At 44.5% G+C, this 16572-nt stretch overlaps 1 protein-coding gene across 10 annotated transcripts in view; it reads right to left on the reverse strand.

The window, feature by feature from the left end:
* Positions 1-16572, reverse strand: part of ADCK1 (aarF domain containing kinase 1) — a 93153-nt gene that overhangs the window by 21342 nt on the left and 55239 nt on the right. For 7 of the 10 annotated variants that reach the window (XR_010472852.1, XR_010472851.1, XM_065063807.1 and 4 more), the window contains 2 exons: positions 5184-5342; positions 1283-1441 (listed from right to left, as the gene is read on the reverse strand). Coding sequence is in view for 8 of the 10 variants with exons in the window: in XM_065063807.1 (XP_064919879.1) it covers positions 1283-1441; positions 5184-5342 (318 nt within the window). In the remaining 2 variants the exon portion in view is untranslated. The remainder of the gene's footprint in view (positions 1-1282; positions 1442-5183; positions 5343-16572) is intronic. The other 3 variants (XM_065063811.1, XM_065063810.1, XM_021287500.2) reach the window with 1 other exon arrangement.

Consider the following 16572-nt stretch of genomic DNA (forward strand, 5'->3'; position numbering starts at 1 on the left):
TATTACTACACGTATCGATATCATGATAGCTCCTTAACCCAGCAAGGAGGTAATTGGCCGTCTCCATGGGGATTTACTTCACAGTATCCTAGTTACAGCTGCAACGGATACAGCTCTCCAAGGTGCATCACTTCTGATAAGCGCACACTCAGCAAAATCATTGGCCTTTGGCCTTCTGTAGCCCTGGTGGCTTTTAGCTATCTGTGTCTATGGAAAGGCCACTGCTGCCACTGGGCTCCAAAGGGACTGTCACAAACCTGGAGTCAGGTGACAAGGAATTACAGCCCTTGCACAGAAGAAGCGGGGAAAAAAAGATGGACCAGCTTGTAAAGTCTAACAAAAACTCATCTCATTTCAGACATATGTCACTCCCATCTTGAGATTTCTGCATAAATAGGAGGTGAAAACCTCATTTTCATGTGTGTATGCAGGAGAGCCCAAAGGATGATGCATTTTTTGCTGCCTTTACATATGTGCAAATGCAGTTATATCAGTAACTGTGCCAACGGCACTTTGTGCTTTACCATACTTGTGTATTTCCAGAATGCACACAGTGGAGGCTTTTGCCTCTTGTGTGTCAGAAAATGATCTGTAACTGTGCAAGTTTGAAGATGTGAGCTTATGTCTTTCCAAGAATGAGATGTGTACATGTTTGGTTCTACTTGAGACATTTGACAGAGACCTTAGTGTGTAGCAGGGGAGGTGGGGCAAGAGTGTAAGCAGGAAAGAGCAGCATACGGGTGCAGTTGAGTTTGTGTATGAAGTGTAACAGGAATGCAGTAGCCATGGATGCATATGAAGGATGTATGCTCAATTGCAGAGTAAGAATGTGCAGGAAGAAGGATCCATGCAAACATGCCTCCTCCTGAGATACACGGTCTCCTCAATCCTACTTGACATCATCAGCTTCAGTCTAGCTTTTTTGTTTTATGACTATTTCTTGCCCTCGGTTGAGATAACGCCCAGGAAAAGGTACCAGCAGATGGCTCAGCAAAGAATGGCAAATTCTCTGGACCTGTGTTTGGGAAAATGAGGGCTCCAGAGGCTCCAGAGACTGATGGTCCCACACCACCACTCCTCACCCAATCTACAGTGCCTACAGCAGGAAAGATACGAAGAGGAAGCAGCTTCTGGTCCCTGTCAGCAGAGCAGTCTAGGATGAACAACAACTGAACTCCATTCTCTCTCTATATGGTTCCTCCAAGTGGTGAATGAGGTGTACAAGAGGCATAAAGTGAGACTATTAATGCACATACATACACAGAAATATATGTTCCCTCACCTTCAGGAAGTCAAAGTTCTTGAGCATATGAGCAACCTTCTCAGCATTTCTGCCCTCATTGAGGAAATCCAGCTCCAAGGGCAGATTCTTCTTAGCTTCTTCCACCAGCCACATGAACTCAAAATCTGGAAAGATCTGCTTCACAACCAAGAGGAGAACCTGAGAACAAAGAAACAGACAATCAACTCCACCCTAGCTCCAAAGCCATGCAGCTACACACAGTGCTGCTTCGATAGGATCATTCCATGTAACTTATAGAAAAAAAGAACAATTTGCACGCCAAGTGCTTTTAGGGTTCCTGCAGTATCATAATACAAAATGTGGTGTCAGGCCTTGGTCTTGTAACACAAATGTTGGCCTGCCATTCCACACAGGCACACCTAGGATTTGAATGATGGCACAGACACAAAGGGAGCCCAGCTGCCTCCTGCCTAAACATAAGAGAGTGAAGCCCTGATCTCACCAAGGGGAGGGCCCAAGAGCAACTCTCTTCTGAGTCCTGTAATTCTATGAGTTATTGTCTGGCTTCACATGCCTCAGATAATGCAGAAGAGGAAGACCTAAAGTGAGACTTGTCACCTCTACATTACTACTTCTGCTGCTGAGTAAGAATTTGCTAGCACAGAAAACCCACACAGCAGTTCAGAGAAGACAATGGAGTTCAGAGACAGGTAGTAGGCTACAGATCTTTAAAGCACACTCCTGGTGGGGATCAGAGGAAGATTTGCCCCTCAGTGTCAGTCACAGCCATCCTCAGTGATGCTAAGGTGGTCTTTTCTAAATATCATATATCCACCACCTGGCATCCTCTTTTTCTTAAAGTAATTAGGTATTCAGCTGCACACGCACTTGAACAGCCCAGCTGAAAAGTGCCTAGAAACATTTGCTTACAGCAACATTTAATAAAAGGGTGAATGATGGGCTGTCCGTCCCGAAGAAAATCAAGATTATGTGATTGGATGTCATAATCAAAGCTGTACAGCAGCTAAGCATTTCTGCTCAAATGAAGGACCAGTTTCTCAACCAGTGTCACAAATTTACGCAAGCTGACAATTTGGACCACATCTTAAGCAAAATAATTTGTTTGGGTTTTTTTAACTACTTGGGTCATAAAACAAGAATAAAACATAAAAATGCAATCCACCTTCCTGTCTTTATCTTACTTGTTCTGTACATCTATCTGAAAATGAAAACAGACTTATCAGTATGTGTTCCTGAACAGTTTCCCTTCCTAGATCTCCCCCACTGCGGTGGGAATTCCTGCACTGCAGGAGGAACGTTTAAAGCACACACACAGAAAGCTGCTATCATGGAAATGTATGACAAAAAATAAATTTATGAACCATCACTGCTCCTGTTCAGCTGTGTGAAAACATTTGTTCTCCACCCCTGTCTCTACTTTTCTTATCTAAATGTCAGTTCCAAACTCAATGTTCCTTTAAAAATGTAATCATCAGGTTCCAGACACTATTGAAAGATATTTCTACTGTTATATCTAGAGGCATAAATCCTTTCAAATTTATGTCACCCAAATGAAATGTAACCAGCGATCTTCATGAACGTGAACATAAACTTTATAAGGGCTGCAGGATTATTTCATTGGTGCATGATGTGAGAAAATTCATGCATTGTTTTTTCCTTCCTTTAAATGCTCTTTTGAATCCATTTGCCAACTTGATCATCAGCAGGGACATACTTAACAAGTGTTTAGCCTGTCCCTTTTCTGACATCTGTCTAACATATTGTCTTGAAATTGAGTATTGATATAAGAGCAAGGAGGTATCTCTCTCTGGATTCATCAGATGCTGTACTGATTTTTAAAGAGTCAGCGCTGAGGTTATGAAACCTCAGGTGAATTTAGGAATTTTCCATCTAGCTTTTCCCATTCAAATTCCTTCCTATTAGTCTCTAAATAAGACCATCTCCACCAATATTTAAATTAACCTCTACCTAGCTGCAATGTCTGTTTGATTCTTAAAGGACAAGAATGTCAGTGTACATTATCTGGCTTTCAGTGTGGCCTACACAAAAACAGTCCCATACAAGGATATGATGATGCATGCAAACTAACACTCCACAAGAGACCCTTTGAAAACAAGACTGCGTGTGTCATGTTGTGAGCTATAATACTATCCCATGGTTGTGTGTACACAACAGATCTCAAGAATACAAACTAGATTGTCTGTAGAGAAAAGACAATACTAAATAGCCAAAAGGAAATACATTGGTTTAGTTTCAAGTTTCCTAGGAGGATTAGTCTAAAACACAGAAAAGACAGGAAAACTCTAAAATCATTTGTTTAAATGTTTCTTAGCAGTGTAACCAGCAATCACAGCAACATGGTGTGACAGGGGATTTTTTTCTGTTATACTTACTGTTAAAAGTGCAAATGTCCCAAGGTGGATACACATCTTGGCTCATTCATTCACAATCCTCTTATTGCCCTGGGCTCACAGTCTTTCATTACCATGCACATCCTTCTTCCTTGACTGCTTAGTTTCTGCCACCCTGTCCTGGGCAGGAGTGAAGGATGCCATAAGCCCCCGAGAACTGCTGCGCATGTGACGACTCACCCAAGCAAACTCACTGGGCACACCAGTGCAGTCAGTCCTGGAAAGGACCTGAATCAAATCCCAATCTACAGCTGTACCCAAAGTGAGTTCAAACAGTTCTTGATTCTCAAACCAGCACCGAAACAGACATATCTCATTTTACTGGGATATCTTTATTCAATCCAAAAATTTATTTTGCTAGGAGTTCAAAATAAATATTCAGCTGCAAACTGATGTGCTCTAGCTGGAACCAGCTGTGTTTCTTTGCAGACTAGCCAGGATTGCTCAAAGCAGGGTGTTTCAGTTGCCTGAAGAATCTTTAGTCATGCGCTCTCTGAGAGGGTGCTGGCAGGATCTTTGATTCCTGATCTCCTGTGATGGAGAACTGTGTGTCATTATGTCAGCAGTACCCTCTTAAGCAGGGGTGTCAAACTCCCTCAGCTTAATCTTCCCCTTTTTAGTCACATGGCCATACTTGTCTGTCAACAGATAGGCACATTACTGTACTATACATACAGATATAGTCTTACTAGGACACCATTTACAGACCTAATCCTTCCCCTCTCCTCCACCTCAGTCCTGTCTCCATTTCCTGCATTGTACCGTACTACTGGTATCTTTGACTACTGCAATGAAGAGCAGCGCCACAGCTTCTCTCCAGTTCCTCCCTTCAGTGGACTAGACTGACAAGTTTGGGAGAAGCTACAGCAGTGCACAAAGAACATGAGTGGTACCCACCATTCAGGAGAGGAAAAGGACACAGGCACTGACACTTTTTTCCTAGCCAAATCCCTCATTTGTGCATCTGCCCCTGTTCAGTGACCTTCTCCATATCTCACTGTTTTTGTTTCCAGCATGAATCAGCTCAGCGTTAAGGAGCTAACCAAGAAGCAGAACTGAACGACAGCAAGCTCAGCCACTGTTGAATCCATACTGGAACTTAACTGAAAAAACATGTTAATCATGGAGAATGACATTTTTCTTGGCCACACAGCCCTGACTGCAAGGGGAAATGAGACCAGTTTAATCCACCAGCTAACAGGCACACAGGCAGGAGAGACCTGAGGAATCACTTCCTAGCTTTTAAATCTCACATGGACCTACTCAGATGTCATTCATGTTTACCTGTCTTCTCCTTCCACCTTCCTTCACTCCTATCCCCTTGCTCAGCCTCTCCATTCTCAGAGTCACCCTCACTGCAATCCTCACCAACTTTCTGTATTATTGCTGTAAGACAGCATCTATCTCTGTGGAGGTTCCAAAGCTACAGGATGGTGTTGTCATAGCTGCTTACACCATGGGTGAATATGGCAATTGCTCTTTAAGTCAGGATCAACAGGTATTTTTACCTCCATGAGCAAAATGTCCTTGGAGCTCTGAGCTTGGACCTTTGGGTGCTGGATTTTCACTGCCACCGTTCTCCCATCCTGCAGCACCGCCTTGTGCACCTGGGCTAGTGATGCTGCTCCCAGGGGAGTGTCCTCAAAACTCATGAACAGCTCTTTTATCTGCCAAGAGAAGAGAAAAGAGGCATTAGCTTGGGGTGCCAGAGACTACCCCAAGGGAAGTCCTGCCCACAGGCCAGACACGGCACACGCCAAAGCGGGTCAAGCTCAGCCCTTCTATCCTTTCCCTGTCCCCTGCCTGAACCTTGTCACGGCCTGGCCTTCCGGTGGAGCCTGTCAAGCACCAAAGTGCCCTGGAGATACTCTGCTTATGGAAACCTGGAGCAAAGACCCAGCAGCACCTTTCATCTAGGACAAAAGGTCGACAGGTGACACATGAGGGACCTCTCCAGGCTGTCCTGAAAACTGGCTAGAGCAATTATGATCACCATTCTTGGCTGTGACTGGGTACAGAAGCCAACAGAGGTCGCTTTGCATGTAATTCTTTTGCAGATATTTAATATTACCCACTGTCACCCCCTGAAATCATGTGTGTTCACAGAGCAGCATCAGACAGTTTACATGGTGAAAGCCAGGCACATGCTCAGGAGCCGTGGTAAGGACTGGATTTAAGGCAGGGAAACAAAAATTGCAGTTTGCACCTCTGATGACTTGGCCTGAAAACAAGTTTTATGTGATTAACTTTCTCATGCCGCCAATAAAAGTAAACAATGCTCTCAGGTCAGAAAAAGCACCAGATGGGGACAGCAAAGCACAACATGGGCAGGAAAGTATCAGCAGCTCTGGGTATGAAACTCAGGACTAGCCTAAAAGGAAACCTGAAGAAGTAAATTCACCAGGGGGATGTCCAGGAAACAAAAACCTAGACAGACATGGGTGAGGCAATGAGAGATGGGCAAGGGCCCATCTGCCCTGAATAACACAGCACCCTGCTAGAGACCGCCAGTGCAGCACTGGGCCCTGGAAGCACCATTACCCCGGCAGTGTGCTGCCAGCCTGGCTGCCCAGCCTCCTCCACACGGCTCATTAGCCCTGAGGGAGCACTAATGAGCTTTAGTAGCTCATGGAGCTAGTTCACGCAAGACTAGTTAAGGGATTGTGTCCTGCTCTGTAAAGGAAGGTGCAGACAAGCTCTGAGGTATCCAGAAGTCAGCAAAGGGAACCTGCCCCACCCTTCCCACAGGCTGGACTGATTTCGGGTGAGCAGTTGAGAAGCCTGTAATTTATGCAGTAACAGAAAAGAAAGAATGTCAGTGCATTTTTATAACCTGCTTTTTAAAAGGTAATTAAACATGGGAGCTGCAGCGAACTAGTAATTAAATATGAATAAAGACCTTCTAAGCAAAGTCTTCATGCAAAGCTTTAAATGAATATTCTTTTTGCTGACAAGGAAGAAAAATACTATACAAGGAGCAGCCTGTTCCCTTGTGCAGCTGCCAGGGAATGAGCCCCCTCCCACACTACCCTAATCCTTCTCTCCCAACCCCTTCCACAGAAAACTATTGCTAGCAACAAGCTGGAGCATTTGCAGCAATTAAATTCCAATAGAGACTCAGCTGCCTCGAGTAATTCACTAGGAAGGTGCATTCTATTTATTTATTTAATTCCCTTTGGTCCTGGCAGCAAAATCAATTAAGTAAAACAACTGCATTTAAAAACAACTAGTTATGTGGTTTTTAATTACAGCAGGTCCATAATTCAAACCTATTGACACTCCTGTCTTAAGACAAAAAAAGGTTTTTCTCTCTTTCCTCCCCACCCTTCCTCTTTGCTCTCACTTCTGGATTTTGAGATTCTCATTTCTGATTAGTATAAAGAAAGAAGCACCCACAGGATGGTAGATGGCTCAGGGGATGCATTCAAGACGCAAGGACTTTTACCTTTGTGTGAAGTTTGTCTATCAACAGAGGAGAAGACCTCTTAAGGCGAAGAGACCTAACGTGCCCTGGAGCATGTTGGGCTACAAGATCCCATAAAAAAAGGACAAAATGCAAACAGAGAACTTGCCACATGAGGTCAAGCTGTGGCTTTCTTCACCTCCCTTACTACCCTACATTGTTCATGTTAAGGGGATGTACACTTTGCAGAATAGCAGCCAATATTGCTAGTCTGTCATAAGGGTGGCAACACCCTACAAAGGTTAAAGCACAGAATCGGGAGTTCACTGGCCTGAATCCAGTGAGGCACATTTATAGCAAGATGACATAGACATTTGATAAAATTCCATCTGCTCTGGATTTCAAGAGCTTTTTAATTGCCTATGCTGTCAATCCAACCATTTTCACCAGTACTGAAAGCATGCAAGGAGAAAAATAAAAGCTGCACGTGTTCCCTCTGGCAGGAATAATATCTACAATATTCTTGTGTGACTAAGTTTTCTAAGGAAACATCATTTGAAGAAAGGTGTCTCCAGGAGTTCTTTTGGGCAGAAGGATTTCATTTAGAAACTTGTTATTTAGAACTTGAAAGGCAGGGTGGCAGTCACGTCCATTAGAGGCAGCCCAGTGGCCCTGCTGCAGTTCAAGGGGACTCTGTGTGCACCCAAAAGCTGCAGTGCAAGCAGCAGGGGAAGGGATGCAGCAGAGAACTGATGGCTCCTCCAGGAGCTGAAGGGCAGAGCGTGCACATCAGGGAGCAAGCAGATCGCAGCCCGGCCATTACATGAGCAGGTGTGAGGCTGAGATAAAGCAGCAGCACAATTACGGCTGGGCTCCAGGACCCCCCACTTAGCAAATTGCCCTCATTCATTATGAAATTGTCCTTTTGCAGCTCGCTGGAGGCAGCTTGTGCCTCTGATGCATGCTGTGTGTCCCAGACAGGCAAAAGCAGAGGCTGTATATGACATGGAAGCAGAGAAGAGGTGTGCGACACTCCCACACCACTGCTGGAGAGCGGCATCCCTCCCGAGGGAAGGCAGCTGTACCCCTTCCCTGCAGGCAGGGAGCTTGTGGAGCAGGCTGCAGGCTCTTAGGGCTCACAAGCACCCACCTAATAAGCACCCTTAACAAATACTCTAAGCATGCTTTCCAGGATGGATAATTAGCAAGCAAAGGTCTGGGACAGTCAGAGCCCAGCTGACATGGTACTTAAGGAACTCTCCAGCTTCTTTCAGGCCACAGCTAGTCTCAGAGGGCCTTATCAAACTGGCTTTTACCCTCTGTAATCCTGGCAGGAGATGAAGCAAGCATAGTTTCCAGACAGCTTTAATAAAGGTTTAAAAGAGAGAAAAGGAACTTCAGAACTGCTCTTTCAGAGTGCAGGACAGCCAGCTGTGTTTCACAGCTGTACAGGTGAGCTGTGTCCCTGCAGGCAGTGGTTTCTCTTACCGGCCTCCGGCACAGCCAGCTCCCCATCAACACATGCTCAACCAGCAAATGAACACAACATACTCCACTGGCTGGAAAAACAGCCTGGACTGTTCAATTCTAAAGAATGAAACTCATCTAATTTTATATATACAAAATCTTTTCATGATTGTTGGTATTAATATTCACATCTCAGGGAGGTGATATAAAAGCTCTAGCAGGATCTGTCTACTTAGACATTTATTAGTGTGTATTCATGCTGAGGTTGCACCTAGAGACCATCCTTAAGCCCAGAGTGGCACTGTACAAGGTGCACAGCCATCACAGGCCCTGCACAAACTCACACTTTCCAGGAGTCCCCAGCTGTCACCTACAGGCCTCCTCACATGAAATGCCTTCCCAAAGCACACGCTGCTCTGCCCCAGTCTGTGGTGCACACCAGCTGATGCCGCAACGCTGAGCTTCAGAATGCCTCGATATTTTTTGTGAATCCTGTCCTTAAACACTTAGGAAGTTACTGGAAGTCAATTGGATTTAAGCTCCAAAATCCTGAGTCCTTTCTGAAAGTACTGCCTTACATGACCTGCCCAGCACGTTTCGAGAAGTCTTTGACAGAGCTGGGATTTAACCCACATATCCCAAGTTCCAGCTTGACATCTTAATCTCCAAACCGTAAACATTAAATGTGCATGTCTTGCTAGCTAATTTCTTCTGAAATATACTGCCTATTAATACCAACCTTTTTATATCCATGTGCTGCAGCAAATGATCAAATATTACTGCCTGGTCTCAACCTGCCAACTCCACAGAGAGGTCTGTTCCCTGTTCCAGAAAGGCTGCTGACAAAGTACCATGGAGACTGTCATGGAGCCCCTTCCTTGCCCAGCACTATGTACCATACCCCATGTGGGACGTGGTGGCTCTGCTCTTCCGTAGTGGCCACGACAGATGAACAGTGCCCAAGTGTCAGCAGTCTGTTCAGGACAAATTTATGGTGCAGTGGGAAGCAGAATCACAAACAGAAGGTGTCTCAACAGCCCAGCTTCGTTCAGCTGGCAGGCTGAACCCCTTTCAGCATGGTGTTCCAGACCACTGGATGTGGCACAACCAGAATGAGGTCACTATGGGGTCTAAATAAGAATATTTTGCATTTACAAGTCCTGTCAAGGAGGTTTCCAGCAGAGTCCAGGACAGTTTTGAAAATTCTGGTTTTCCACAGTCACTTACAAAGAACCTTTTCCTCAACTCTGTCACAGGTGAACCAGTCCACTACAGGTGGTGTCAGTGAGGAGACTTTCAAATGCTCAGCATTTCCCAGGGGAAGACAGTCCTTCACCAAAGAATTTCAAAACTGCCTTCAAATATTTCCCAGGACTTCAAAGGACTCTTCAGCTTGGAAAGAGAGACAATGGGGAGGGAATGTCACAGAGCTCTTTAAAATCACTTCCGTCACGGACAATGGAATTGGGAATACTCATTCACTCCATAGAACTCATGAGCAGCAAATTGTCAATTAACACATAAGATTATCAGATGTCAGGATTAAAACAAGCAAAAAGTATTTTTTTTTCTCCACACCAATTAAGATGTGGAACTCATTGCCACAGGATGTTATGAATACCAGAAGTCCAGGTGGGTATATAGGTCAATGAAGAAAAAATCCATCCCAAATTATTAAACATCAAGACACAATCTCTGGCCCAGGAAATCTCTAACCTTCAGATTACTGGAAGATCACACCAGGTAAAGCTTAACTGCATGCCTGCCATGCTTATAACCTTTGCCTCTTAGCCAACACTGGCTACAGTTGCTGGTAGAGCGGTGAGCTTCAGCTTTTGGTCTGGTCTGTACAGTAATCCTTATGTTCTCCAGAAGCTCATCCCACCAGACTGACCAGTCTCCATGACAGCAGGATAGAGAACAGAGGAATTGTTTTACCTGCTGCTAGGCTGGGACTCAGTTGCTGTTTGACAGCCTAGAAAGTTAGTGATAGACGCTGCAAGTTTCTGAGAATGCAAAGGGTATGGAGGAACCAGAGCTGGAAGTGGTCCAGCCTCCACAGTAAACCCTGAGCTCTGGTAATGGTGCATCTTCATGAAATGGCTGTCATACAACATTCACAGAATAAAGGTGCTTCTGTTATCAAAAGTATGGTAAATATTCCAGAACTGAGTGGAAATATGCCCATGTCAGGCGGTCGCGCCAGAATCTGGCACATCTGGGGAACATGCCGCAGGAGCTGAGATCATCTCTGACACAGGCCATCTCCAGACACTTCACTGTGCTCCACAGCTTCACCCATCACAGCCACTCAAAATAATCCACAAAAAGGGGCCCAACAGTGATGATGCTGTTCTCTTATCACCAAAAAAAGCATTGCAAACTGAAACACTTAAAACCTCAACCACAATATCACAGCAGATCTCCTCTTCTGATCACAGCACACTGTAATTGCTCCCAAATCTCGCATTTTGTATTTGGAGATAGCAATCTATGAGATATCCTGCTATTTCAGAAGGGGCTGAGTAGGCAACACAGGATTAACTTGAACTTCTTGCCTCCAGGATACTCATCACAGGCCGTGATACAACAGAGCTCCATTAACAGCAGTATCGTGTTGTGATGGCGAGGAGCAGCCCACAGCCTCCTCCCATTCTGATGCCATGCAGCAGCACAGGAAGATGCACATGGGGAAGCTGGTATAAATCCATTCAAGACAAAGGAGATCATACAGTTGGGAGACAGGTCCATGGCAGAAGCTGACAGCAAGAAAGTGATTAAGGTAGGTAAATATTGCATATCTCCTTGTGCTACGATTCTCTGAGCTGGAATTCCCTTGTCGAGGTGACTTGATTCATCTGTTTTTTCCATTCCTGATAAAAACAGCACTAACTGGTCTCTCTTAATCATGGCTCTATGATCAGCAATTTGCTAAGGTGAGCTCAGTCTGCAGGAGCTTTCAAAGATTTACACAGGATAATGCTGCCCACAGCCTCCCAGCCGAGACAGCACAGGGCACTGTGATAATGGGACTCATGAGCCTGCTGGAAAACAGAGCAACACAACGCCACTCTGGGAAGAGAGCAGGGTTCCCAAGGAAATTTTGGGTGTTGCACCTGCCATCTTAACAGTGCCAAGTACAATGTCCCCTCAATTCCATGTGGCAGAATAGCTGAAGAGTTACTTAAGTTCTATGTCTGATACAGCATTTCTAAGGCTTGTGGCTCCCAGAACTTTTGGAATTTGCTTTATTGACACTAGGACACCATTGCTCTCAGAAGTCTGAATGCCTTTCCTGGACTAGGTCCAAGGGATGTGAGGTTCAGGGCTGGTCATCTTTTCGAGAACATACACGTAACTGTCTATGGCACCAAGGACTCGCTGATCCCTGCAAGTCTGATAGACCAGAGCTCTAGGTGTGAGAAAATGTTACCTTGGAATAGAGTGATCTACTTCCCAGACAGCAAATGAGGGTTTTTTCCATTGTCCCAGCCTTTCTATCCCTTCTATGAAAACAAAATGCCACAGTGTTGCTCCAAGAATTATTAAAACAGCAAAAACTGAAAGATTAGATTTATCGCAGCAGACAGTGGATTATGAAGAATAATTCATCAAATGTCAGAACAAACAGCCCACAATTTATAGGTGGCTTTGTTGAGTCAGTGAAATCTGATTGGACTTCTCCCCACCTAATGAATGCCAAGCCTAATTGATGGTTCCTAAATGCATCTGTCAAGAACATGTATATATTAACTCAATATTTTTAATATTATTGTAGATATATGCAGAATAGTGGTTTTCTTCTGAATGGATATTACATATACATGTAAATGTGCATGTGTATAGAGGTATAAACTGCATCCAAGTTAATACAGGTAAAAGGTATCTGTGTATTCTGATGCATTGAAACAATTACATATGGCTTATTACACAAAATCCCTGCATCTTTCAGTGCACAGGATGGCAAACCAATGCGGTCCATTTCAAGGGAGGATGCGTGTTAAGGTGCCTGCCTAGAATTTGGAACAGCTGAGCCCTAACATTGGCTCTCCCTGATATCCCATGTGATATGGGCCATACCATGTCACAGAGCTCATGCATAGATGAGCAGAATTAAGGCTGTCCAGTCAGCTATTAATCTGCCCTTATCTAATTTCCCAAGGCCCAATTTGTAAATTTAATATCTTTTTAAAAAACTATCTGTATAATATAAGTAGTTATTACACACACAGTCACAGACAAGTAACTTCACCTGCCAGTGGTATACATTTGCTCAAGGTGTACCAATAACTGCTAACTTGGTTAATCACCACTAACATTGCACCACAATAGCACAAAGCCAGGACTGTCCATCAGCCTTTCTTCTGGGAAAGGACTGTGAGTCAAATGCGGTACAAAGTTCATCTCTTCCTTTTATTTCTCCCTGGTACCGCTTTGGTACTCTGCAGCCCACTACCAGCAATGCCACTGAGCACCTCAGTCACAAAGTCATGAATGTTAGAGAAAATGAACTCTGCTAAAAGAGGAGTCCTTGATCCCATCATCCAGAGACCAAAGTTGGCTCACTCATCCACTGCCTGACACCTAGGATCCTGGCTTTTCCCTGTTCTGCTCACTTACTGTCTTCTTTCTATAGTCTTTTCTGGCTAGAAAAGCAATAAGAAATCTTACATAAAGTTACCCTTGCTTTCATCTCATCCATCCATTGAGCTGTACAGCAACGGTATCAGTCTACTTGCTATAGTCCCTATAATTGTTACAGAGCCGTACTTTGAGCAAAAGCACGTTTTATGCCATCCCTGATGACTCCTGCTTAACAGTCTGTGTTCAGACACAGACACGGCATCTTCATTTATTTTCCTAAGTAGAGTCAGATCCTTAAGACAAGGCAGAACTGTCTGAGAATATCACTCATCCTGGATCGAAACCAATCTCAGCAGTGACAGCTACAACAAGCAGTAACAGCAAGGAGGAGACAGAGCTGATACACCTTACCTAAGAGGTGAACCTCATCTCCCGTCTTTCTGAAAGGTGAGCCACTTACCCATGGCTCCCACAAACAAACAATATTCAGTCCAATAAAAGCCAGGATTCTCACAACCAGACGGGAACCTAATCCTCCTGACTGTCACAAGGAGATAAATGTTTTTCATTAATTAAGCTATTAGGTGTTTTAATACCTTCCAGAGACACAGGATGTTAAGATTAACAGACTAGCTCAGTGCTCTGAGAGCCAATGCTTTCAACCGTTGGAGTTCTGCAAGTTTTCTACTAGCACCACCACAGCCTCTTCTATGCTTAGCTTCGTTCAGCTGTTCTTTCCCCAGGTGCTGGTTTCACAAAGCACTCTGAAAGCAGAGAGACTGCACATCAGACTTCTGACATAAGGTAGATATCAAGCTGGATAGTAGGAAAGAGAAGACCAGACTTCATCTGCAGGCCTAGCACAACATCTTTGGTAGCACAGGCACCTATGACAAACCAGAGAGAGGAAAAAGCAGAGCTAGGATGTCTCAGAACAAGTCTCTAAACCACCTACCAATGTGAACATTTCTCCTGGTAAAAGTACTTCATTTCAGACAATGCAGACAGCTTCCTCCCACGCCTCTAATTCCACACTCAGAATTAAATTCCAAGAAACAATTTCTTTCCAAAATGTCCACTGCCAATTTAAAGATTTTGCTGTTGGAAGCTGCATCATCATTTTAAGCTGCAAGTCCAGTTCACTTCCCTAAGACAGGCTGGACGGTGGAAGAACCTTGCACTTTGCACCACTGAAATCAAAACTTCCCCAGTCTGCCTGTGACTTGCCTTCAACAGCAGCCAGTGTTTCCTGAACCAGAGAGTCAAGCCAGAGTGCACCAGCACAGTGGACACCACATGCTCGTGTGGAGAAGGTGGAAAACTGTCATCTCTTAAAGTGCACACTAAATAATGTCACTGTGCACTCTATTTTGCATGATATAAGCATCTTGTAGCCTATGCAAAATGCACAGACCAAAGCTACAGCATGCATATACATATATTATATATATCACTGTTCACTTCCTTCCATTCCCTCATGCTGAAAAACAAAGTAGTGACTTGTGAGCTATTTATTCCCTCCAATAGTGCAGGCTACGGTACAAATGCTCCAACCTGCCCCATATTCCCTGCCCTCCCCTTGCATATACAAATGCTTCCCTTTACCTTAATTTGCTCTTTTATCTTGAGCTGTCTCCCACTTGAACAATGCTCATTAAATCCACTCTTTTCTCTCTGTGTTTTTGGAGAAATATTATTTCCTGTCTGTGAGGATGGAAACACTTGTCAATCATTGAGACAGACTGGAATCACAGCCCTTCAAGAGCACACAACTTCTCCACACCCAGCCATTTTTCGTGTTTTAATTGAAAGAACTCTCTCCTTCCTTATATTTCTCCCCTGCTAATAAAGAAGGCTCTCAGTTGTTACACCAGTGTGCAGTGAGGGCACAGCAGAAGACGACTCTGCTGCCAGTAAACTTCCTCCTTGTCCTGGTTTTGTTAAAAACAAGTTTCTCTTTTAGTGAATTTTGCCTGTCAGCTAAAGCCTTCATATTAGCGGCATTTTCCTGGAGAACCAGACACATGTTTTAGTAAACCTAGCAATGGAATGAAACTTATTAATAAGCACGGACGGACATCTCGCGAGAGGGGCGACGAGAAACAAGTGACCAAGAAACTGACCAACTGTGTATAACATTCCATTCACGTGAATACTTCATATAAAAGTGGGAGATCATGAGGATCTCATCCCTTTTCCCTTTTTCCTTATGGCCAACATTAGGAGAGGACCTTGCTAGTCATCCCTGCGAACTGAGGCCTAGTGAGAGACTGAATCCAGCTCCGGTTGGCTGCTGAGTCCAATCCAGGACTCTGGGTGCCGGCTCTGCAGTTGCTGAGACTTTCAAGATTGGTTTTGTATATTTTGTATTATTTTCTCTACTCTTATTAGTAGCATTAGTAAAACATTGCTAATTTTTCCAACTCTCTTCTCTCTGTCCTTCTTTCCCTCCTGATCACCTGTGGGAAGGGGGGAGAGGGAGGGGCAAAAAGGGGGAAATGGGGGGGAGAGGGGGTTAACAATACATCTGCCAGGGTTTTATTGTCACCCCGCAATCTTAACCCTTGACACTCCTGCATCCCATCTGCTCAAAAGGATTCTCTTATTCCATGGTTCAGGAGGAGCAGTAGTGGCCCATTTCTACTGAGATCTTCACAGTTTTACTGTGTTGCCTACAGCTCTTCAGCACCCTGCTAACAAAGCAGGAACACCTCTGTAGTTCCTAAGGAATGGGGCAGTTTCCTTACCCTTCTGCTTTTCTAAGGCTCTGCTAGCATGTCTGAGCAGCTTCCTTACCCATTTCCCAGCTTTCTGAAGATGCTCCACAAAGCTCTGCCCACAGGTCTGACCCCCACCACTGCATCTGGCTAATAGCTCATCTAAAATTCCCACCTCCTTTCTGGTGACTCGTAGTTCTACCTCTGTACTCTAGATCAGCCTGCTTCTAGTGAAACTGCAACTTCAGCCTGTCTCTTAGATATCTTCTTACAGATACTCATCCCTCTGTTCACATTCAACAGAGCTAAAGCACAGTTCCTAATCTTCCCACTCAAACCATCCCTCCTCCTCCCTTCTCATCACAACAGAGAATGTCAGCAACTTCCACTCAAGTCCACCTGCAGCCTTGGCCTTGCCATCAACACTGACCTCCCTCCCAATCTTACTTCCAGGCCAGATCTTAATCTAGTACTAGACATCAAGTACTAACACTCACAAGTGACAGGTAAAAACAATGCAACTGTTCTCCCCTGGTCTCCCCCAAAGTTCCCATTTCTCTTGAGCCACACACATAGTAAGACACATGGTGATTCCCAACAGACTAAGAAGCCCTTGACTGAATTCCTGCAGACATATTCCCAAATGACATATTATCCATACGGATTTCCAGCAGCCTGCTGCAAAGACAGCACATTTAGAAAGAAACAGAAATCAATGGAACAGGC

This window comes from Columba livia, chromosome 5 (assembly GCF_036013475.1).
Source record: "Columba livia isolate bColLiv1 breed racing homer chromosome 5, bColLiv1.pat.W.v2, whole genome shotgun sequence".
Taxonomy (NCBI): Eukaryota; Metazoa; Chordata; class Aves; order Columbiformes; family Columbidae; genus Columba; species Columba livia.